The sequence below is a fragment of the Oryza brachyantha genome, chromosome 2 (assembly GCF_000231095.2).
Source record: "Oryza brachyantha chromosome 2, ObraRS2, whole genome shotgun sequence".
NCBI lineage: Eukaryota > Viridiplantae > Streptophyta > Magnoliopsida > Poales > Poaceae > Oryza > Oryza brachyantha.
The window spans coordinates 13,112,996-13,138,288 of NC_023164.2; the positions used below are offsets into that span (position 1 = coordinate 13,112,996).

The following is a 25,293-nucleotide window of genomic DNA, read 5'->3' on the forward strand; positions in this document are numbered from 1 at the left end:
TGAATCAAAAGAAAATATGTCTCGATGCATCGGCTCAAATTGATCAAACTCATGCATCGAGCAGCTTCTGATCACTTGAAAAGTATCCCACATCCAACATCCAATATTTAAAATAGAATATCCAAGAACACATAACACCATTGAAGAACAATAATACACACCAACCGAGAACATATGTCCTAAAGCCCCTTGTCTAGCCGAATGTGGCCATCCTAGTCGCCACAGAGTTCGTGATGAATTCATCCCACCAGAGGGCCCCACCCCATCCTCCCCTAGTAGCTAGATTTGACTGCCCCTGAACTTGTGGCGGCCGAATCTAGCTGTCCCCGACCTCATGGCAATCAGATTTGGTCGTCCCAAGCTCATGGTACCCCATGGGAAAGGAGGGAGGGGAGGAGACCGACAATGACTTCTAGGCAACGATGAGGTAGGGCACCGCTATAGAGGTGAGGTTAAGGTAGTAGGATGTAGCGGGCCCCAACATCCGCTAACTAGGCCACCAGGGGAAGGTGGAGGAGAGAAGAGAAGGGGCGTAAGCAGCCCTATGGCGAGGGAGGAGGATGAGGGACACTGGCTGGCAGAGAGTGAAGAGGAAAGGAAGAGAAGAGAGGAGTTAGGCCAAGAGTGAGAGGAGAAGAGTGAAGTGGGATTTGTTTAGCTGCTCCATGGACCGGTGGCTTGGCTCAGCTTGGTCATTGCAGGTACCGATTAAATTAAAAACAACAACTATAACATCTATTTTTTATAAATTGGTCCTTTTAAAAAAACCTAATTTTGAAAATAGGCCCTCAAAAAACTTTAACCAAAAATAGGTCGTAAGCTTAATGACAGGGACATTGGCACTAAGACCCTACCAACATGGCGTCCGAGCCAATTCCCCCCGCTGATGTGGTAGGACGTCAACACCATTCCACTTGGCGCGATACTCCTAAGTATTTCAGTGTCATTACACATGCGGCTAAGATTTGGGACTTTGTCACTCACACCTAGGCTGCCCAACACCACTCCTGTGTTGGGTGGCCTGCAAGTGCTAAGGCGACATAGGTCATAGCCATGTTATTTGGCACTAAGCTCAGGCATTTAGCTACTCGACACTGGCCCGCCTAGCACCGCTACTTTCATGGGCTTTGTCCTAGCACTAGGGTCCTATAGCTCAGTGCCAGGGTATACGACACTAAGGTTTGGCCCACAAGGAGGGAGATGGTTACTCCATTCCTAGCCTTCTCATATCAAAATATAAAACAATCAACATACATGCACAACCAGACACAACATAATTCAAAATCATCGACATGAATAAAAAATAATTCAAAATCATTGACACAACATAATCCAAAATCATCCACATGAGTCACCATTAAGAGGAAGAGGCAACTTAAGAACGTGAAGATGAGCATAAGGCCGCTCACCCTAATCTCTTCAGTTTGGTTCAATCTTGAGGACATGATTCTCTTTAAGAGAATAGGTTTGTAATAGCCCAAGTGAGTTGTTGTCGACTAGTATATTCGTTGAGTGAATTCTTCATTTTGTCCGTGCAAATTGGCTATTCATGCAACAATCTTCAAGTCGTGGTATTCGCTGGGCGAATATGTGATTCGTGCATGTTTTTGGTTTTGTTCATGCAAATCAGTGTTTCATGCGAGTTTCAGTACTGTTCATGCGAACCGTTAATAGGCTGTGGTGTGAATCTGGTATTCATGTGCGAGCCGATAATATGTTCTATCAATCGTCGCTTTTCTGCTTCGCGGGTCATTTTGCCTTCACCATCGAGATTCGTACAGTGAGCTATGAACCAAAGTGTTCCTGGTAGGAATTGTGAATGAGTCTACTCGTCATCAGAGCAGAGTCTCATTTAACCTTATGTTTTCCAGGTTTCATTCGGGCCGCCATTTAGAAGTTGTTAACTTGTTTCCAGGTTTGCATAAGAAAATAACAGAACTTATAAAATTCATAATTAATTAATCCAGAGTAAGTTTAAGACCATTCAAATTACAGTGAATCAATAATTTTGTGAAGAATCCACTAAAAATAATTTCTTTTACTATTTGAGTGGCCCAATTTACTGTTTAGAGTTTTTTAATGGTATGCTTTAGATTTCAGTGAAACCTAGGGTCTGGTCTAGTATGAAGTGGTAGCCCAGGCTTTTTTAGAGTTGCAAGGCAAGTCATATTGCAATCCTTGAGAATGTTGATATCTCTTTATGGGAATTACATGCTATATCCGAGTTGTCATTGAAGTCAAAAGCTCATCCACTTCATCCTCTAAATCAACATTCAATAAATCCGGGTTTAATCCATTAAATATCACATGCTCCTCAAACTCTTGGCGGTTGTACATCTTACTTCAAAACAATTCTCTGATGAACCAAACGTCTGCATATCATAAGGTTTAACTCTCATCTCATTTTCCAAAGGGTTCATATCCAAACCACAATCTGACAATTCCTCTCGTACCTCCACATCCTCCTCATCAGGTAGCTCCTCTCCTACCTCCAGATCCTCCTCATTCGATACCTACTCCCATACCTCAACATTCTCCTCAATCTGTACTTTGTCCCCTGCCTCCACATTTTTCTTAATTAATTTTTCCTTTGGATCCACCATAAACACATCGTTCTTTGGTTCATGACAATACAAGGGAGATTTTATGTGCATACTTTCGTTGAGGTCTAAAAATTCTTTTTCTTCGATTCGATGCATCTTTCTCCTAAGAAAACACCTCAAGCACTTTGAACAATAACCCGATATATCTACATATGCTTTCCTTTCAATCTCTCCATTCAAGTCTAACATAAACTTATGTGACATGGGACATGCACGCACATCATATCTCTTTTGCATACCAACCGACACATCACTCCAATCCAATTCGTCTTTCATGTGGGAAACTAAATTCTCGGATGTTGATTTTGCACAAAACACTTACTTCATGACAGTCATCACCTCAAATTTGCTTCCATCAGAACTTTCATCGGCCATACACCCAACAAAATGGAGATGTACCAATATATCAATCTACATCAACTAAGAGTTAAATAAGAGTGTACGGTCCAAAAATAATACATCGGTTTAAAATTATAAATGAAATGGGTACCCAAACTATCTACAAGATTTTTGAAATTTTAACGACTAAGCACATGTCACAATGTCCTTAGGATCTATACCTATCAACATCAACATGAATCAATATTAATTCCCAAATATTCATAATAGAAGGGAACTATGCATCCCTTCGAAATTCATCCATAGCAAAAGAGTGCAAATCTTGCAAAATCAATAGATATCCTCCATACCAAAATCAATATACCACATCCCGAGCCACTTCAACCACCCACGGTTTTAACCTAGATACTCAATAAAGATGAGGGAAACATTGAGGAAATTGGGGTTTTTTGGGGGATTTACCTTACAAATCAATCTTCAATGCAATGACCACCAAATAACCTTCTATTTGAGGGAGATTTGAGAAGATCTGGGAGGAGAGGAGAGTGGATGACGAGGTGGCTAAGAACCCTAGCCAGAGATGGGGAAAACGATAGACTGCACGGTCAGGCGCAAAGCATAGTAACATCAGCGCCAAGGAGAATGTTGTTGTCATCCTGCCACTTCAGTGAGGGAATTGGCTCGGGCACCACGTTGGCAGGATCTCAGCGCCAAAGTGCCTGGCATTGAGACAACTATCCTCAGTGGTAACTTGTCTGGCGCTGAGCTTACCTTTTTTGTTATAATTTTTTGAGGGACTAGTTTCAAAATAAGTTTTTCAAAAAGACAATTTGTAAAAAAAAATGCTATAACATATTATAGGTAACAGTTCTTTAATAAAAACATGCACCTATAACTAGCATCTATATTGTCGGTTTAATTAAAGAACTAACACTTATAATGTATTATATGGATTTTGTATTTTAGACCCACGTGAAACAGTATGGAGGGAAGAAAATGTCTTAACGGTGTTGATTTTAAATAAAATGATACTTAGGAGATGTCCCTTATTATGGGTTTTATAATAATGCTGGCCACTAAATTATCTACCTTCCTTCATGAGTCTGGTAAAATATGGTATAAATCTGAGGGAATAATTTATACAGTAATTTTCTAGTCGATAAATTATTTGTTTTGTGTAGGATTATTTTTTGTATATATTTGTTTTCTAATAACTACTCTTGTGTTTCGTGTTGTTATTAAAACGCGTCATTTCGCAGTGATTTTTGACGAGCTCCTCGCAGGTCGTAACATGTTTCTCTGGCATAGGCGTAAAACTTCATAACACAAGGCTCATATATGAATTTTATTAGGAAAAAAACTAGTTTGAAGAGAAAAAAAATAGTAAAAATCTACTTTTTGATATAGCACGATACACTTTTTAGTCGAATTTATAACTATAATGTACTAGTACATTGGCATGTTATATTTAATGTGTTTAAAATTTTTATACAAGCCACTTGTAACTCATCTTTTCGCTTATGCTTATATTTATAAGTCAAAATTACAATTTCAAACTTAAATTTAGAGCTGATTTTGGGTTTATTAATCATAGTTTATTTTTTTTAGCTTTTGCTTTTAGATCTCTAAGAACAGGCATATATAGTTCCATTTTACAAATTATTTTTTTGTTAATATATCGTTTGACTTATTTTGTAAGTAAGCCCTGAAAATTAGCACCTGAATATCTCGCAACTTCGTCGCAAGTATAGTTCCGAGGTACTACATCTGTCTCATAATAACTTTAGTTTCCAGTCAATTGATATAATGGTTTGACTCTTCGTCTTATTTGAAATTTTTTTGCGATTAATATTTGTATTGTTACTAGATGATAAAATATGAACAATACTCTATGCGTGACTAATTTTTTAAAGTTTTTTATAATTTTTCAAATAAAACGAATGGTTAAACGTTAGACATAGAAAAACAATAAATAAAGTTATTATAGGACGAAGTTAGAGCATCTCCAACAGATAGCCCAAATTAGACGGTGACGGCGACAACGCGGCCTCACACGATGACAACGATGGTGACCGCGGCCTAATGTAGTGGCGGCGCGGCCTCGCGTGGCGGCGGCGACGGCGACGACGCGGCCTCACGCGGCGATGACGATGGCGACCGCATCCTCCATGGCGGGGGCGATGGCGCGGCCTCGCGCTGCAGCGACGACGACGACTGCGGGCACATCCTTGAGCTGGCGGCAGCGGTCGTCCTCGCCGGCGTTGTCCCAGCGGCGGTCGTCCCCGACAGCAGTGTCCCGGCGGTCGTCCCGGCGGTCGAGCGCCGGCGACAACTCTTTTGCTTGGGTGGAGTAGCAATAATACTTCCCATGCGTGGGACCCACGTTTAGCCACTCCTTTTTGGCTGGCTATATTTGGCTAGTTGGGGGAGAAGTTTTGGCCAGCCGGATGGCCGCCATCCGGTTGGTAACTCTGTTGGAGTGTAAATTTTAGATAGAATGGCCAAAATTTAACTTAGAGAGCCCAATAGCCATGCTGTGGAGATGCTATTAGAGCATCTCAAATTAGACTCTCCAAATGTCGATTTAGCCGCTTTACATTTCGTTTGGCCACTTAAATTTGTTTTTTACTCCAACCGTCTCTCTATCCACCATCTTTATTCTGAGTCTATGACAGCTGGGTCCCACGTGTCATCCTCTACCCTTTCTTTTCTCTCCCTCAATCTCTTTCTCTCTCTTTCTTTCTCTCTCTCATTTTCTTCCTCAACAGAGGCAGCGAGCGGAGCAGAGCGGGAGGGGGCGCGGCGCTGACGGAGGCACAGGGAGTCCTGGGAGGTCCGGCAGCGATGCAGCGCGACGACCTCGACGATGAGGCGGCGTGGCGCGAGAGGCCGGCACGGCGTGGCACCGACGCAGTGCGGCGCGGGGAGGCTCGAGAGGCCCGGCGGCGACGCGGGGAGGCTCGGGACGCCTGGCGGTGGCATGGAGCGACGACCTCGATGACATGGCGGCGCGACGACGAGCCGAGGGCACGAAGGCGGCACTGGAGGCTGCGTGGGAGGCCGGCGCGATGCGGGGAGGCCTGGCGGCGGTGCGGGGCGACGACCTCGATGACGAGGGCGGCACGGCGCGACGACGACCCGGCAACGTCTAGATCTGGCCTCGAGTAGACGCGACGGCGGCTCCCCGGACGCGGCGGCAGCTCCCCGATGGCGGCGACCCCTTGGCGGCGACCCCTCGGCGGCTGGCGGCGGCGACTCCCCGACGATCGGCGGTGGCTTGTAGTAGTGCAGCAGTGTTGTTCAGTAGTATAGCAGTAGTATTGTGTTTGTGGGCCCATGCGTGGGGCCCACAGATGGCATGTCAGTTTGGATGGCTAAATTTGGCCAGTTTGGGATAGGAGTTGATAACGAGCCAGCTCGGCTCGGCTCGGCTCGGTCTGGCTCGTTAAGATAACGAGCTGGCTTGACTCGGCTCGTTATCGTAACGAGCTAAAAACCCGGCTCGACTCGGCTCGTTACAAAGCTCGAGCTGGCTCGTTAGGCTCGCGAGCCATACATGAAAAGTTAACTTAAACAATTTTTCAATAGATTATACAAGCAAATTTTCAGTTCAAACATGCAAATCATATGAAATTGTATCTAAACATTAAAGTTTAAACCAACAAATCAAATCTATAAAGTATTGACACATGCTTTCTGGGGTGGAATCAATGAATGCCGGTGAATCGCGTCTCTTTGGTCTAGCTCGTTAGGCTTGCGAGCAGCTCACGAGCCAGCTCGAGCTGGCTCATTATCTCTAACGAGCTAAAATGCTAACTCGGCTCGTTAGAAAAATGAAACGAGCCGAGCTGAGCTGAGCCGAGCCGAGTTTGTCACGTGTCGAGCGAGCTAACGAGCCACGAGCTTTCTGTCGACCCCTAGTTTGGGAGCTGGTTTGGCCAGTCGGATGGCAAGCCAGCCGGTTGGCCAGTCTGTTAGAGAGCTTCTTTTCAACAAAATGACTAAATTTTAGCTTGAAGAGTGAAATGGGCTCTTTCTTGGAGATGCTCCCAGGCAAGGACCAATGTCGATCGTCCGTGTAGCACATGAGTGGTGATGGAGGCGTGGGGCAGAGCGCGGTGGGCAGCGCATGCATGGCTGTCTGCATGGCACACGGATCTGGTGGCAGTCCGGCAGCGCAGCCGAGCCATGCACAGCACCGCACCCAACACAGGAGCCAGCACTGCTTGCTGTGAGTACCCTTGCTTTGCTTGTCACGTCCCTCTCAAGCCTCGGTCTTTGCTATATCAATCTCACATTTTTTATCATTGGTCTTATTTAATAAAAATTATATAATTATTGACTATTTTATTATGACTTGGTTTATTACTAAAATAACTTAATATGATTTATATTTTATATATTAAAATAAAAATTTTAAATAAGATGAAAGGTTACGTAAATAAAAAAAAGTCAACGATGGCCGAAAGAATCGGAGGGAGTATACGTTGCAGTCGTTTTAAGCGCACGCGCGCATCCATTCGAATACGATCGACCTCCGCATGCGCGCTTGAAGGAAAACGGATACTCCTTTGTTTTACGATGTTAGTGTTATCTAAACTACAGTACTTAAAAATTGCAATTGCAGTTATCCGTTCTCCGGTCGCTAGTATTAAAAAAACATGGATGATCAAACCTGACGTGAAGGGGTAAGGTCTTTCCGACAAGGGAAAGACCAAGGTCTTGCGAAACTTTCTTACCCTGGTGGAAGCTAAAAGAAAAGGAAACGAGGAGCAGCTCCCGACCTTTAAGGGCACAGTTCATTATGGGCTCTATCTCAAGTGATGACAGCAGAAAAAAAAATTTATATAAATGACAGTCTTTTAAACTGACTCTTCATATTTACAGGCTAATTAATTCTCTGTTCATATTCCATCTCATCAACGTCTCTGATTAGAGTCAGCACACGTACAAAGCAGATTTTATGGTTGTCTCATCGTTTTATGCATCAAGAGTCGATTTATGCGCCAAGAGTCGATGTTTTGTTGACTACTTACACAACAACTACTTTTCCCTCTCCTATCCTCTCTCTTCTTCACGTCAGCGAGTATACAATGATGGAGACGACAATAAAAGCCCTTTGTACATGCCCTAATAATATATTTCGTGCAGGCGTGCAGCAAGTCGCGTGGTATGGACTTGTGGAGTCGGAATGCCCAGGGCAACATACGCATCCACGGGACAGGTGAAGGCCGCATTTTATCCATCCAGGCAACTCGCGACGGACCTTGCCCAGATACAAAGGAGCGCTCGACAGATGGCTCGATCGCCTGCTCTGTGCATGGTAATGCACGTAAGGGATCAAACATGACGCGTGGATAAAGTAGGAGGGTTATTGTTTGACATTTCTCAAATGGTATATTTGCCAAAACAATAATTTATAAATAAAAATTTTATATATATATGTTTCTAGCCATCTAAAAATTAAGGCTGAAAAATAAATGTCGATAAAAAAAACCTTAAAATCAACTCTAAATTTAAAATTTAAAATTTATGCTTTTATTTAAAGTCATACACAGAAACGAAAATATTGGAGCTTAATTTCAGTAACAAGGTTCTAGAACAAGTACCGTACCAAACAGTTCCTCGGAGAGCCGATCATAGACGAAACCTACAAATTGATTTATCGTAACTCTGCTTATTATATCTATCATATTAGCCGATAATGAAATCGAATGTGTATAGTTCAATTTCGGCTCGTGAATTCTTCTCCGAGCATTTTTATTCACGCTAGATAAGAAAAAAGATTATTTTTATCCCAAATTTCAAATCATATTATACACTGCAGGTTTTATTTGTAATGACCGTACACTACTAGAAAAATGGTTTGTGCACGCGAACATCGTTTTACTAGGCTTCTTTTTTTTGGAAAATTCAATTTTAACCGTTTTTGCAAAGATTAACTTTGTAGTAGTGGTAGCCCTTTTGTCTAATAATAACATCTTTGATCAGTTGAGTTACATATATGTGAAAAATAATTGGCATCAATGGCATAAAACATATATATACAAGCATTGAGGAAAATCAACGTCATTTCAAACAGAACCACTTTAAAATATCCTTAAGAATGTTTTTAACGGTAAAATAAGATTTCTCCTGAGAAACTTGAGAACCGTGGGGGCAGGAAACACCATCTCTGTCCTCACTTCATATTCATATAGTTTGCAAATAATTCCCTTAATTACAATGTGACAACCGCTAAAACCAAAACCTTCTATAATGGTACTTTTCTATACAAAATTAAAAAGTGCCTCTAAAATTAGACTCATGTAGGCTGTTTAGTTGAGATTAAGGTTCAAAAGAAAAGATTATAATGCCCCTCAAAAAAGTGAGAAATAAATGAAGATAGGAGGGATGTGACGATAAAATGCAAAGAATTTTGAATGTGGAGTCATTATATGATGAAACAAACAATATTGTGAATATAGTACCATAAAATGCTTCTTATATTGTAGAACCAGATTATCCTAAATAGGCTTGTGTATTTTAAAACCAAAAGAGTACTACTGATACCATACCATAAAATGCTTCCGCTCGTGGATTTGGATCTCCACGTGGACCACGTAGGAGCTAAACCTCCAAGTCAAGCCCATTAGTGGCTCAAGAAAGCCCAGGTGATGAAATATGGTCCAGCTCGGTTGGCCCGGCTTAGCCCAAGAAAGCCCAGATGATGAAACATGGTCCAGCTCGGTTGGCCCGGCTTAGCCCAAGAAAGCCCAGATGATGAAACATGGTCCAGCTCGGTTGGCCCGGCTTAGCCCAAGAAAGCCCAGATGTCCGGCCAGCTTTGTGTTCTTTGCAAATTGTCGGGCTCGGGCCAGCCTTTTCCTAGGTCGACCCCGAAGCCTGACCAACTCGGTGAGTGGACAGGAAGCCTAGTCTCTCAACTTGCTTTTTGCCAACGACATTGCAAGACATACTTGGGTGAGTGGTTATGAGACGGTTGTTGGATTCCGGCACGAATACACCATCAAATATGCTGACTTCGATAGTAGTGATATCATCTACAACCAAACAATAAAAGTCCACTTATATAATATTTATATATGAAAACATGTTAAAACATTAATTCCTTAGCCCACCATATTTTCTCACACAACTTTTAAAAGATCATCGTAGAACTAACTGGAGTATAAATTTAAAGTCCACTTCTCATCTTCCCAATGCTCCAACTCAACCAAAATATAAGGCGCCAACTATGTGTTTACGTCATCTTAGTACCTGCCTACCTACTCTAGTCCTGCAAAAAAATCATGTGCAGGTGCGTCTTAGGGCGTCTCCGATAGTACTAGGTAGCTACTATCTAGGAGATTGGACAAAATAGCCAGTCCAAAAAGTTGTCTACTAGTACTAGCTATTTGTATTTTGCTACACAGAGAGAAAACTGATTCAACACTGTGCAGTGTGCGAGATTAGCAACGAGAGAGTCACTTACTCGAGTTTATATACACCTTCTCTTTTCTCTACAAAAGATACATACTAACGTGTACCACCAAATAGCTAGTCTGACTCGCCCTCATGTCTTTATCATCCGCTGAGTATACCTGGTTCACGGATTACTTCGGTCCTAATCATCGTTAATCCCACTTCCACTGTTCCACACCTGTTGGCTCACAGCACCGTCCACGCAGAGCACCCAACCTGACATCCTGAATGCTCTGCTGCAGAATTGCGGGGGCGCAACGGAATATTCCGGTGTCCCCACCTGTCAGGCTCAGCAGCAGCGCTGACGCCCACTACACTGACAACTTGACCGCCGTTCCTTCGGCCGGCCGGCGGCCGGGCTATATAAGCCGCCCACCGCCTCCTTCTCCGCCTTCGTGTTCGTCTTCCCCCAAGCCATTCGGCGAGAGCTCTCTCGAGGAAGCCTACCTCCATGACGCTCCTCTTCCGCCTCTCTCTCCTCCTCCTCCTCGCCCCGCTCGTCCCCACCGCCACGTCCCACTCCCACCACCACCCGCCCGTGGGAGGAGCGGCGCCGCGCCGCCACCACCGCTCCGCCGCGAACACGGCCACCGCGATCTTCTACACCGCGCCCTCCATGCACCAGAACCACGCCGAGGCCGAGGAGGGCCAGTCGCTGCACGTGCTCGACCCCTTCGTCGTCGCCGCGGCCGCCGAGGCTCCGTCTGGGGAGGGCGCCATCGCGGCGGTGGGAGCGGCGGCGGAGGAGGTGAAGCCCACGCTGGTCGACTCCCCGACGCAAGCGGCCGCTCCGCCTCCTTCTCCTCCTCCTCCTCCCCCTCCTCTTCCTCCTCCTCCCTTCACCGCGCCGGATCTGGACTCCGCTGCGCCGTCGCAGCCGCAGGAGGAGGGCGTGGAGGGATACGCGTCGGCGACGGCTCCTCCGCCACTCGACGAACCTGCTTCTAGTTCTACCACGACCACGACCAGGACGACGCTTCCGCTCGCCAGGTACCGCCACCCCGGGATCGTGGGCTCGGGCGACGAGCAGCGCCTGGAGCAGCTCGCGAGGGTGCTCGCCTCGCTCGGGTACAACGAGATGGCCTCAGCGGCGCCGCTCCTCCGCGACTCCGAGTTGCTCGTGATGTGGCCAGGGGCGATCACCGTCTTCGCGGCTCCTGACGTCTTCCTCCACGCCTCTTGCCCCATGTGCTCGCACCACCACGTCCTACTGGAGCACATCGCCCTGGGCTACTTCCCCTACTCCGACCTCACAACCGCTCCCACCGCGAAGCTCCCCTCGGCCTCCCCGGGATTCTGCCTCAACCTCGCCTCCGAGCGGGGGCCGTTCGCCATCCACCACGCCAGGCTCTACGTCGACGGCGTCGAGGTCTCGCACCCAGAGCTCTACAACGACGGGCGCTACGTCGTGCACGGCCTCCACGGCGTCCTTCCGCCACTCTCCCACGGCTCGTGCTCCCACGGCTGGCACCACCGCCACCACTACAACCACCACCACCACATCACCACCAGTTCGGCTGCGACGTCCGCCTCCGTGTTGCGCATCATGATCCGAGAGGCCATCGCCCGTCTCCGCGACGGCGGCTACGGCTTCGTGGCGTTGGCCATGCGCGTCAAGTTCGCCGAGCTCGAGAAGTTGACGAACATGACGGTGTTCGCGCTCGACGACCAGGCCATCTTCGTCGGCGGCGGCCACGACTACGTCTCCGCAGTCCGCTTCCACATCGTCCCCGGGCACCGCCTCACCCACGCCGACCTCCAGCGCCTTCACCCCGGAACGATGCTCCCCACGCTGGCCGGCCAGGGCCAGGACCTCGTCGTCACTCAGGGCGCGGTCGGCTCCGGTTCCGGCCCCAACGACGTGCGCATCAACTACATCCCCATCAGGGACCCCGACGTGGTGATGAACTCGCGCATCGCCTTGCACGGCGTCTACGTCCCGTTCCCGCGCCTCCACCTCGCCAACCTCGCTGCCGCGGTCGCCGTCGCATCCACCAACGGCACGGCCTGTGGCGTCAGGGGCCCCTTAGGCGACTGCGCCTCCGCCGCGGCGACCTCTACCGCTGTTCCGGCTGCTCATGGCTACGGCGAAGGGCAGTGATCGATCGCGTGAGTCCGTCTCTTTCATCTTTGCTTCTAGCTAACTAGGATTTAGCACCTGGCAGTTCGGTTTGTTCTGTCTCTGATTAGGGTGAGTAAAGTGCTGCGAGAGAGACATGTCATGCTACTGCGCGTACGGTTTCATGCCTTGGATCGGCTACTGCTTTGAAATGCATGAGATCTTGATAGAGTTTTCAGCGGCTTCCGTTTGAGAATTTACAGAATCTCGTTTCTGTTTGTTGATCTGGTTGCTCTGTTTTTATCGGGTACGCTGCTTGCCTTGATGTGTTCTAGAGCTAGTGGTGGTTAATTCTGCTTCGTATTAATGCGGCTTGCGAAAATTTGTCTCCTGATGTGCTATGCTAATTTCATTTCATGCATCATCACGGCATTAGTAGTTTGTGATCTGTGAAGTGGTTCTAGTTGCTTATTTATACCATCTCCGTATTTTTTTATATGACACGTTTGAATCTATATTTGACTGTTCGTCTTATTTAAAATTTATATCCAAATATGCAAAATTATAAGGTATACTGAAAGTTCATATAATAATAAATCATATTATAACAAAATAATTATTAATTATATATTTTTAAAAAATAAGACGAATGGTCAAACGTGAACCTAAAAGTCAGTATCTTTCTGGACATCCTCCTCTGTTAAAATGTGAGTACAGTTTTCGATCCGTTGGTCAGGCATATCAAATTCATCAATGATAAACTAGACCAACTGTTTTTGTTGCATATAACTTCCTTTTAGGTGATGTAATGAGTGGTTGCGTGCATTTGCACTAGGCAAATGTGCAACCTGCACATAGCGTGTTTGAGTAACTGAGTTCATACTGTTATACAAAATTCAGTGAAATTTCGTTGACCGCGTGCATTGTTGTTTTTTTATGTACGTAAGAAATGTGGAAATTCGTTAGGTAGCGTGTTTGCCAAACCTTTGCATGTATCCTTTTTAACCTGAAGGCTGAAGATTCTTTTGAATTGTTTAGCTGCATTTCCACTTTGTTGAATTCTGCTTATGTGGTTGATGCGTCATGACTTGATGAATTATGATCCTGCTTATTGCAAAGTACATATATCAATACATACAAATCTTTAGTAAGCACACCGATACTAGTTCATGAATCGTTTTTACGTGCTTTTTTGAATTTGTATCCTGATAAGTTGTGTTAAGCTTCCTTTCTGCGTCGCTGCATCCGCAGTTGAGATGTGTTCCAGAATACATGTGGCTTTGTTTCTAGCTTAATTTGCATGATATCGCCCAAGTTTTGAATGTTTAGTACAGTTTTTGATTGGCCAAGTCCGATTAACCTTTGAAATGGTGAGCCGTTCAAGACCTTTGTTTTGTTCTGGTTTCGATCATTTTATCATAAATCGGTGAACGGTTAAGTGTGGCGTGTGTCAATGTGTGTGCAGTGGGCAATTTGTGTATGCGCGCGTAGGTAACTGAGGATCATCATACTGATTTCTACATGCGATTTTTGGTTTCACATGAATGTATTCGTTTAATCATAAATATATTTAACGATGGATTTAATCAAACTAACTTATTGTTATAAATGTTAATATATATTTTCATAAACATGATCAAATTTAAATATGTTTAATTTAGACCAAATTCCAAGTTATAATATGAAACAGAGGACGTGTAGAGTAACAATAGCCTGTATCTGTAAGCGTGCCTATAGCTATAAGCTTCTCTATGAATCCTCTACAACCGAGCAAGCTCGTTTGCCTTCATATGCCTTGAATCCTCTACGATTTTGAGTATGCTCAATTGCCTTCATATACCGTGCGTTGATCGGTACTCGCCCTTTTTTATCTTGTCTAGATACAAACATTAATCTATATAATATATATATATATATGTCTAGATATATTCGTATTTTTATTGCAATGTAAAATAAACGGAAGAAATACATGAGAACTCACTAGATTGGACGGGGTCAAATACTCTCAACTGTGTTCTACTTCTGCTGCCCAGTTTCTGACCGGAGCAAAGTAATGTGATGTTCTGATTAGTGATTTCGGCATATACTTACTGCTGTGAGAGGATTTAGTGATAACTGTTTTTTAAATAAATACATTGGTTGAAGCGCAAGGTTTCAGCATCATATACGAGTACGGTACCAACTAAACTTTTCAGGTCATAAGAGAAAATACATTCCGTACCAAAATTTAGCCCAATTCCACAATTTACCATTGATTTTATTCAGTTCAATGATGTGCCGTTAACTTTTGCATAACTTTTACGATTTATCATCACCGTTCAATTATCCTCCGCTAGTACCGTTTATTTTTATTATAATGACTAAAATACCCTTAGATCAAAAACTTCCAAAATTTGGAAAAAAATGCAAAATATCAAATTCTAACTTTTCGCCCAAATTTTAGATGTTTTACAATATAATGTTTCCAATATGAAATTTCAGAATATTAGAAAATTTTTTGTTAAAGAAAAGACGATGGTATATTAAGCATCTCTATTCTACTTCCCATTCCTGTTTTTTTGGCAAATTAAAACATCGACTCCACCATTAAAACGTCGACTCCACCTTGTGCCGTCACTCATCGGTGAGCCAGCATGTGCGTGGCATGCGAGCAGGCAGGGGGTGAGGAGGGGTCAAACACGGATCAACGTGGACGGAACATGGATCGGTGTGGACAAGGACTACCCAACTTTCAGATTGGGCCCAATTTTAGTTTTGCCAACTAAAATATACCAAACTATTAGAAATTAAGTACAATATCTTTTACCATATTATTTGGAGAACAAAATTTGCCTAGCTCTTATAGAACTGAGCAAAGTTAGTGGCAGAACATAGAATTGGAAAAAAAAAAGTCGGTGATATATAGAAGATTCTCTCTATCAGAAAAGTTCCCTTTGTATGTTTCAATCACTACGACAGTTGCGGCTGATGAAATGCTTTCCTTGTCCTATATATATTGAACACAACAGCAGCTTCGCAAATAACTTACCGTGAACCGTACAGTTGATCCATGACCCATATCTAAACTGGACGGCAATATACAAGGAATTCTAACAGTTGATGCAATCTACTTCAGGAGGTCCGCTGCGCATGTAGAAAGCCACACAAACTGCCACCACCAACATCACCGGAATCAGTAGCCTCAGCACCACCCACAGCGTGGACTCCTTGCTACCGTCACTCCTCGTGAAGAGTCTTCTAAGTAGAGCTGAGGGTGGCCACAGACCATGCTTCTTGCTTGGTGCCAGACTCGTGGAATCCTTCAAGCAGCAACAAGGTGGCGACTCGGTGAACTCATTGTCAAATATGCCGGATATAAGGTAGTAGCACAAACAAAAGATGGAAGTGCCGCAGAGGGGGGAACTTACTTCGGTTTCCGAGTCTTCAAGCTTGCTCAGCTTCGAGATCATGTTGCCATACAATTTCGTTTCCTTCCTCTTCTGCTCCTTGATCTTCTCCTTCAGCCTCCTGTACCCCATCTTCACATCCCTGGGAATGAAAGATCCATGGCAATTTTTGCATAAATAACATAAGTTTATTGACGTAACAATGTGATTATTTGCATAGGATTGTAACATGTATAATAGAAGAATTGCCTTGGTTTTATGGGAAAAAGATAAGGTCATCATATGATAGATTCAAAATACACTTGTACTAACCTAACAAACAGGCAAAGGAACAAATCTAATTAGGTCATCTAAACCCAATCCTACATAGCCATAAACCAAATGCCTCCTAAGGACCGGACCATTTTCAAGATAATGTCAGTATGGCATATGATTTTTCAGGCATCTGTTCTTACTTTTTGGTGAAAATGGTTCTTCAAAGTAGGTACATAGGATAACATTGATCAAAGTCCACTGGAACAAGGGATTACCTGTTGTCCGGATCTATTTCTAGTGCTTTCTTGATATCCTGTTCTGCCAAATCAAAGTCAACTAGATACATGTGTGCCTGTGCCCTTCTGTAAAAAGCCTTCACATTCATGTTGTCAAGCTCCAGTACCTGAACACCGTCTAACAGTAAGCCAGCTTACTCTTGTTACAATTATGTGAGATGGTCCCGATGAAAAATTCATAATACCTCGGTACACAGTTCCTTTGCTTCCTTGTAGTCTTTAAGCTTCAGCTTACATGCAGCATTGTTGAGCTTGCAACTTACCTTGAGTGGTTTGGACAGCTGCTTCTCTTCCTCACTGAAGGAGCTGTCATACTCAACGAAGTTCAAAGCCTGATATAGAGCAAATTATGCTTGTATCAGTACTGTGTAATACAGGTGTAAATATTTATTTAGCAAAACTCCTAACGTATGACCTTTCCGTATCTCTTAGAAGCCCTGGCATACTTTTCCATCTTAAACCAAGCATTCCCTTCATCTTTCTTTTTCGCAGCCGCATCAATCTTCTCAATATTCTCCTTCATATCCCATGATTCTTTCTCCTGCATAGAAAAGCATACGAGATTTAGATTTTCATTAGAATCAGCTATCATTAAGTCAGATATATGAAATTAAGGATTAGTTACCTTATCGAAGGACACAAGCTCCACTTCATAATAAACGGTTGAATTAGGAGGGATAACAAACAAATCTTGCTTTGTTTCATCAGATCCAAATGCATACTCTGGTGGAATAGTCACCAAGGAAACTTCTCCTTTCTTCATGCTAAGTACTGCTTTGTCAAGCCCTTCAATCACTTGGTCTTCATCAGTCTTAAACTCCAATGGCTCCTCACCATCATGACCTCTTGTGACAAATATGGTACCATCCTCCAACTTCCCAATAAGTTTCACTGCAGAAGAACAAAATATCATTTACAGTAGTTTCACTCTAGGATTATCATGCAATAGAAAGAGCACTGACACATGAAACCCTACCTCTGACAATTGTGCATTCGTTGGGACGCTCATAGCCTTCACCCTCATGGAGGATCTTCTTCAGGATTTTTTTCTCATTGCCAATCTCAGTGACTGCCTTCCAGGACACCAATTCGAGATTAATGTGCAATGTAGCATTAGGGGGCACTGCAGCTTCATCTCTAGTGGCTGGCCTGCCTTCATCGCCAAAGCCATCTATCCACCACAAAAAATATGAGACACAATTGCTGCATTGGACCCAAGAAGTCTTGGTCAAATTAGTTCTGGAAACTCACATTGTGGCTTTACTGTGAGAAGGGCCTTCTCATTCTTCTTCATACTCTTCACAGCCTTGGATATGGCAGGGCAGAAATGCCCTGCAAAGAGATCATTCCTATGTGAGAAACTGACCATTCAAAACTTTGTGACACAGGTTGAAAAATGGCAAGCACTATACCATCTTTCACGGTGAACTCGACACCATCAGATTCTGCTATAACAGTCCCATCCTCAAGCCTCACCTCATACTTAACTGCACCAAGCAATGGAATACACATATAACATATTTGTCCCTATAAACACACTTTACTAAAACAAAGGAGAAACATGAATACTGTACCAAAAACTTCATCGCGGTCTCCAGGGTTCTCCCACTTTGTGCCTTCAGTTAGTATCTTCTTGAAGATGCCGCCATCCTTGCAAATATCCTTGACACTTTCCCAGGAGATAAGCTCAACATCAAACTGCAGCGTGGCATTTGGAGGGATAACTGGAGGGGAGCCATCCTCACCATATGCAAGCTCTGGTGGAATGGTGAAAATAGCATTCTCACCTTTCTTCATGGTCTTGATGCCCAAATCCCATCCCTTAATAACCTGACCTGTAATTATAGAGTTTCATGATTGTTGAACTTAGGATATAGTGATTGCTAGATACTCCCTTCTGTCATAAATATATCATGTTTTGGACAACAAGATCTGGTCAACTTTCAAAACTCGACTACCAATGAATTGTAAAGTACTTAGCTTGAAAACATAGAAATAGTGTGCATAGATTTGTCTTGAAATCTACTTCCACAATCTCATAACTTATTAGATTTTATAAATTTATTATAATAAAACATTGTGGCCAAGTTGCACCTCAAAAATAGTAGAAAAGTCCAAACACCATTTTTCTTTTACCATAGGGGGTATAGGGCAAGTGTCATTTTTGTCTGTCTTTAAAAGAATGCTTAAAACACATTATATTTAAGAACATCAGTAAAAGATATACATCTTTATGCTAGTAAAAGGAGGTCCAGAACTCTAAAAACACCAACCAGAAGTCCAGAACACTTTCTGTGTTACTAGGCTACTAGGAGATTCCATAACACCGAAAATGGGAAAGAAAAAAAAAACTTGTGACTATTTTGTTATCTGCACTGAGACAGACCTAAAACTAGTCGTTTATTCTTCTACTCAATTGCAGGAAAACAGTATACTGTCACAGTACAACAGCTAGATGTATTTTTTAGGCAATATGTTGAGTTCAGATGTATTTTTTTACGAAAGTATGTATTTTTATTTTCTTTAAATAATGCATAAAATACATTATGTTTAGTCACACCAGTAAAATGGGATCTGACCAGAGATTCTAATGAAAATATATAAAGAAAATGCAGAAATCTAAACACACCAGATAGAAGTCTAGACTGCAGCACTCTGTACCTCTACCAGACTCCATGACCAAAAGAAACATGCTTATTTTGTTACTGTACACATACAAAACTAAAGCTATTTTTTCGTTATTCTGCTCAATTGTAAGGAAAACAATTTACTATGGTGGTAGAACAACTAGACATGGTTGGTGAGGCATTGCATTTGAGCCCCACCTCATACCTTAATTTAACAACATGCCATGTGCAGTCAATCGTCACTGCCCCTCATTTCTTGTACTCAGTAAATGAAAAGTTCATTTCTCGAGAATGTTAGAGCTGGTGGTGGTTGTATTGTAACATTAAGATGGAAAAAATATAAAATCATGGGCTAGCGACCTCCTAGATGAAGCAGACTTGAGGGAGAAACTGCTTTTAAGAGGATGCTACAATATACATAAAGACATTAAAGCAGCTAAGCTTTTCAGTGAAAAATAAGCCACATCTAGTGATTTACAAAGAAAAATTGCAATCATCTAATCTTCTCCTCCCAGTCTATTGAAGAGATCACCTTATATCGCTTTTCAGTGCCACTGGAATGGTAATCTAATGTGTGATCAGTCATCCATACAACTTTGTTGCATGATAGTTGTTTGAAGATAATCTAGTAATTCGTAAAATTTTGACCAACAGTCCAGGGTAACAATGTTCTAAAAATTTCAATGATCAGATCTACGGCTGCTTCTCATTTATGTTATCATTATATACCCTGGACCATTCATGCAGTGGTGAAATGCAGAAACATTCACCAACACTTTATTTTAAACCCACTCGTGGTAATTAAGTAAAGATCAGGAGCCTGAAGAGGAAACAATCATCAATTACAGGTTGAGCAGAGCATATACACGATGGATTAAATATAACCCAACCCAATGAGACTCTCATTCAGCATTGTAACGTGCAATAGTATACTTCTCCCTTCGTTTAATACTCCCCCGTTTCGTAATATAAGATGGTGACTTTTTTGTTTGGAATGTTTGACTATTTGTCTTATTCAAAAAATTATGGAAATATCATTTATTTTGTTTGTGACTTACTTTATTATTAAAAGAACTTTAAGCACGACTTGTTATTTTTTTATATTTGTGCTAAATTTTTAAATAGAATGAATGGTCGAACGTTGCAATAAAAAAAATCAAACATCTTACATTATACGGAGGTAGTAGTAATTAGTAACACTATCAGAGTTACTAAAGCACGAAAATCCCGCTTTTCAACAGCAACAATTACGAAATTGGGTGCTACTATTAGTAGAAACCGGTTACCTTGGCCCAGTGTGAACTTGAACGGGGCATCGCGATCCCGGCTGGAATCGAACTTGGTGCCATCCATCAGCGTCCCCGTGTAGTGCACTGCTCCAACGCACCAAATCCATCGCAGGCCCCAAGTCAACGACCATTTCAGAAAGAGATTAAAAAAAACAAATCCAGAATTCACCGTCTCCTGTCAGTTAGGACGGAACGAGAGTACATCGAGCCGCGGCGCGCGCGGGCACGCACCTTGGACCTCGTCGCCGGAGTCGGGGCGCACGTACCCCTCGCCCTCCCTGACCAGCTTCTTCCTGAGCCCCTCCTTCCCGATCTCCTTCTCCTCCCCGACCTCCATCTCCCCTTCCTCCTCCTCCCCCTCCGCAGCTCCCCCGGCCCCGCCGCCGTAGAGGTCCTCCATCCCGCCCAGGCCTCCGAGGCCGCCCATCGCGCCCAGACCGCCGAGGCCGCCCATCGCGCCCAGGCCGCCGAAGGCGCCCATCCCCATGGCGTCAAGGCCGCCCATGCCGGCGGCCGGCGGGAAGTCGAGGTCGTCGTCGTCCTCCATTCCTCGGCGGCGAGCCGAGCACTGAGAGGAAGCTTCTAGAAGAGCGCGGGGGGGCGAAGCGGAGGCGAGGCGATGCCTGGTGCTCTTGCGACTTCCGAGACTGATGCGCTTTCTTTCTTTGTTTTTTATTTATCGCGTGCGGAACGAAAGCAATGTGTTCTAGAGAGTTCTTGACGGCGGCAGCTATACTGTAGTACATCGGGCTTGACGATGACAGGTGGGGCCGAGGCGATGGTGGGGACTGGGTGTCGGTGGGGTGTGCCATGGGCGACGTGACGCGGCAGTGTGGAAATGTACTATAGGTGGTATTTATTGGAAAATTTTTGGAGAAGTTTCACATTAAATATTTGATCGGATGTTGGAAGGAGTTTTTGACACGAATAAAAAAATGAATTTCACGGCTAGCCTAGAAACCGCGAGACGAATATTTTGAGCCTAATTAATCCGTCATTAGCACATGTTGGTTATTATAGCACTTATGGCTAATCATGGGCTAACTAGGCTCAAAAGATTCGTCTCAAGATTTCTTCTATAACTGTGCAATTAGTTTTTTGGTTCATCTATGTTTAATGCTTTATTTAGATGTCTAAAAATTCGATGTGATGTTTTTGGAAAAAAATTAAGAATTATACAAGGCCATAGCTGGAGAATGAATGAATAGGACTACTTTTGATGATCACCGGAAAGAAAAGATTGTTAATATGTGTTTGGTTTCAGGGATGAGTTGTGTTGAGGTTGGACCTAGAAGAGAAATATTTTTCTTAGATCCAGGTCCAACTCATCCCACTAAAACGGTGGGACGGACCCGTCCTAGGACAATTGTGACGCACAGATTTTATTTATTAAATTTATTTAAAATATATTACTTGTATAAATATATATCCAATTACTTTATGATATTCATATATTAATCCTAGTATTTAATATCTTATTTTGGATATGAGAGGTAACATTTATCCTTTCAACCAAACAAAAATAGGTCTAATCCATCTCATCTCATCCCTCACACCAAACAAAAATCAGGGTCCAACCCATCCATCCAAACCAAATAGAAAAATAGAACCAACCTATCATACAATCTAGGGATAGATCCAACCCAACTCACCTCGTCCACAAACCAAACGCATCCTTAGAGCATCCCTAGCAACTTATCTAAATTTGGTCATGCATATCTTTATTTGGATGATCATGTCAAACAGTTTCATCCTTCATATCTCTTTGTACTCCACCAGATCATCTATATATGACATCATCTATATCTCTTTGGATGATGGAGAGAGATCATCTACATATGAAGGTTCTCTCTTCTAACATGGATGCTAACATGGATGACATCTAAAAATAGATGATAGGATGGCCGTTCTGTTGGAGCTCAATTTGTAGTCGAGATAGATGAGATGTTGGGGGATGCTCTTAGCCTGTGTGGGGAAAGTTCTAAAACTACGGGGCATGAGAAAATTTGCATCAAAGTAGGAATATGTAAACTAGCTTAACTAAATGTTAAGGTGGATGAGAGATAGTAGAAGCGGGCTATAAGCTTATAGTCGGCTCGGGCATAAAAACCAAGAGACAAGTTGGTCATGTACTAATATGAGCGGGTTAATAGAAGACTAAAAGAGTCTTATAGCCAACTTGTTGGCTATATTATTAGCATTGCTCTTATGGACTGGTTTGGTTCGTGGTCTAAACTAGTTTTACCAATTTTTCGCAACATAAATAATATTCCCTTTATACTCAAAATTTAGGTTGTTTATAAAGAAAAGATTTAGCATACTAGAGAGTTATTAATTCGGGTATATTCTTTCATGTATGCCCTTATATTAAATATGATCCGGAGTCTATTCCGAGTAGAAGTCTTTCTTGAGCAGATTGGCTAGCACAAGCAGCGTTGAACTTTGAGTTCTCGTGTTATGGTCCAGAGTCTATCCCTACCAAAAGTCTTTCTTGAGCGGATTGGCTAGCACAAGCAGCGTTGAGCTTTGAGATCTCGTGTTTGATACCCAGATCCACATCTTATTTTGTGTTTTTTATGGTGCTGTAGCTTCATGCCCACGAACCAAAGCAACAATAGGTTTCAATGCGCCTTGGGACCGTGTGCTTTGTAGGTCAAATTTGTCTCGAAGTGGCTAAGTTTCACAAAATGAGCAGAAAAACAAAAACTTCATCTCCCTCCAAAGCAACCAAAAATTTGAGCACGAAGGGAGTACAAGCTAAGTTTTGGTTTGAATCTAAAACTTTGGTTAGCCTGTGAAAAAGGTGCCAGTGTTGAGAGCCCAATAGTTGAGAAGGCCCATTTTGAACCCCCCCCCCCTCCCACATAGTGTTGTTCAACAATGGTTTTGGCAGTTTAGTTACAAAACTAACTCAATCCAGAGTACCCAGTTTATGATGCTTTGGTTTCAATGGGTTTCACGGTTTAACTATAGAAAGCTTCTTCTTATGTACAAGAAAGAAGGGGAATGAATACGAGAACAACATCACAACCATGGCAGTCCTAAGCTTAATGGTGGTTCCTTGCACATTGGAGCATTATCCTTGCTCGTGGGGACTCAGCACGGAGACGCTGCTTGTCAAGCACACCAGTATGAAGCTCGTCAAGTATAAGATGATGAAACCATGGAGAAAGCTCGTCGGAGTGCCCGACGGGCTTGTCGAGCGTATGTAGAATGTGCAACTACCGCTGGGGCTCATCAAGGATGCAGTTTGATGTAGTCAGTGCTAGCCTTGAGTTTTGCTACATGAGATTCTTACTACTAGTAGAGACAACAAGAGTCATCAAAGTGTGCAAGGGGTTGTTGTTGTGCAAGTCACTTGCCACAATGTTGGAGTTGTTCTTCACTTGCCTCGTGACGAGGAGGTGGACAGTGCTGCTAGTGTCCCTGCAGGTGACAAAGCTTGGACGACGTTGTCGCAAGAGCTTGTCCAGTCATGGAGGCATGGCCCATGCCTGAGGAAGAAGGACAAGACATTGGTTCAACAGGTTACGCTAGGTCCAAATTAAACCAGACCGTCAATAAATGGGAAAAAGGAGGTTTGGGTTGGTTTGATTCCATGAGTTGATTTGTTTTAGCCAAATACAGTTTAGCCTTATCAAATATTGGTTAGTTAAAATATACCTATAACCAAAAATTGGATAGACATGTTTATGCTTCAAAGCAAACCAACCCTTCAACGGGTTTAGCACATGCATGTAACATATTACTCTTCAGTATAGATAACACGCTACAATGTTTTTTTCTCTCCATTAGGGCAAGGACAATAGAAGAGAGACTCTTGCATATTCTATGTTTAGCTCATTTAGAGTAAGCTAATAGACAATGTATACAACAATAGTCAATATGCATGTATTAATACATCAAAACAAATATATATTGTACTTGCCCCTAGGGTTTTTCTTTTTTGCATTCCCCTTGTAACAACCATAAATACCCCTGAACTAAACTTATTTAATTGTAGAGAAGGGACCAAGCGCACCTCAGCAGCAATAGCTCCTAGCTAGCTCTTTCGATCTACTGGCTCATCCATGCTACTAGCTCCACCAGACGGCGCTACCACCAGCCCAACAAAGATGGCTAGCACAGGTACCCAACGAGGACTATCGATGCCAAACTGGAGGAAACCCTCAGCATGCTAGACATGCCATCACTCTACAACTTGGACATATTCTTGTCCAACATGGTGATCATTGCGCTGGTCAATAGATCGACATTAGGCAGCCATTTGTCAAATTCACCCGTGGTGTGTGATATGACTTTGTGTGGAACGTCAATCCCACCTACCATGACGCCATTGTTGGCACTTGGCAACCACCATTGACTTTAAGAACAATGTTGATATGTGCTATAATTAATCTACATGATGAATCATCTGTCAATTTATAGTGATTAAAGACAAATTTTCAAATTCTCCATAGATATAAGATTTCAACAAGGCCAATGGTGTGAGAGATGGACGAGGCCAGCAGTAGCTCGAAGTTGATCTAATACAGATGTGCTCTGGTGGCAATAGCTCAGTACCGGTGGCAGCCATAGAGTAAATGAGACAAGGAGAGAGGAGAAACATGGAAGATGTGGGCATTGTGGGCACTTTGGTTAGCTGATCAAAGAAAGCATGGTAAAATTGATTTTATTAACTTCTGCATAGAAAACAGATGAGGTCAGTTTATTAACGACCATTGATACCATGTAGTTTCTAGTATACATAATTCTTATATTTACTTTTAGTTAATTACATCTTAGGTCAGTTATCCATGTTATCGAATAAATTAGGGGCGATCTAATATTTTTCACTTTAAACCATCTATTATTTACCATATTGTCGGAGTACGAACTCCTCAAGAGACACCCCCACCTCTTTTCTTTTTGGCTATAAATGGTGTATAGTGCAAGAAAAATATTTCAAGGGGCCCTTGCCCTTTCTTTTATTTTT

The 25,293-nt window shown here is 43.1% G+C and overlaps 2 protein-coding genes across 2 annotated transcripts; one reads left to right on the forward strand and one right to left on the reverse strand.

Moving 5' to 3' along the window:
* Positions 1 to 10,815: 10,815 nt before the first annotated feature.
* On the forward strand, positions 10,816 to 12,832 carry LOC102716843. Its single transcript, XM_040521255.1, has one exon. It carries the CDS (start codon positions 10,858 to 10,860, stop codon positions 12,505 to 12,507), a length of 1,650 nt encoding a protein of 549 aa, XP_040377189.1. The 5' UTR covers positions 10,816 to 10,857; the 3' UTR covers positions 12,508 to 12,832.
* A 2,551-nt stretch (positions 12,833 to 15,383) lies between these two features.
* LOC102716566 (peptidyl-prolyl cis-trans isomerase FKBP62-like) lies at positions 15,384 to 20,988 on the reverse strand. Its single transcript, XM_006647230.3, has 12 exons — positions 20,550 to 20,988; positions 20,316 to 20,402; positions 17,977 to 18,237; positions 17,815 to 17,889; positions 17,654 to 17,734; positions 17,379 to 17,573; positions 17,028 to 17,293; positions 16,818 to 16,943; positions 16,588 to 16,734; positions 16,382 to 16,509; positions 15,873 to 15,993; positions 15,384 to 15,764 (listed from the first exon to the last, which is right to left on the reverse strand). Exons 1-12 carry the CDS (start codon positions 20,863 to 20,865, stop codon positions 15,555 to 15,557), a joined length of 2,013 nt encoding a protein of 670 aa, XP_006647293.2. The 5' UTR covers positions 20,866 to 20,988; the 3' UTR covers positions 15,384 to 15,554.
* Between the last annotated feature and the right edge of the window lie 4,305 nt (positions 20,989 to 25,293).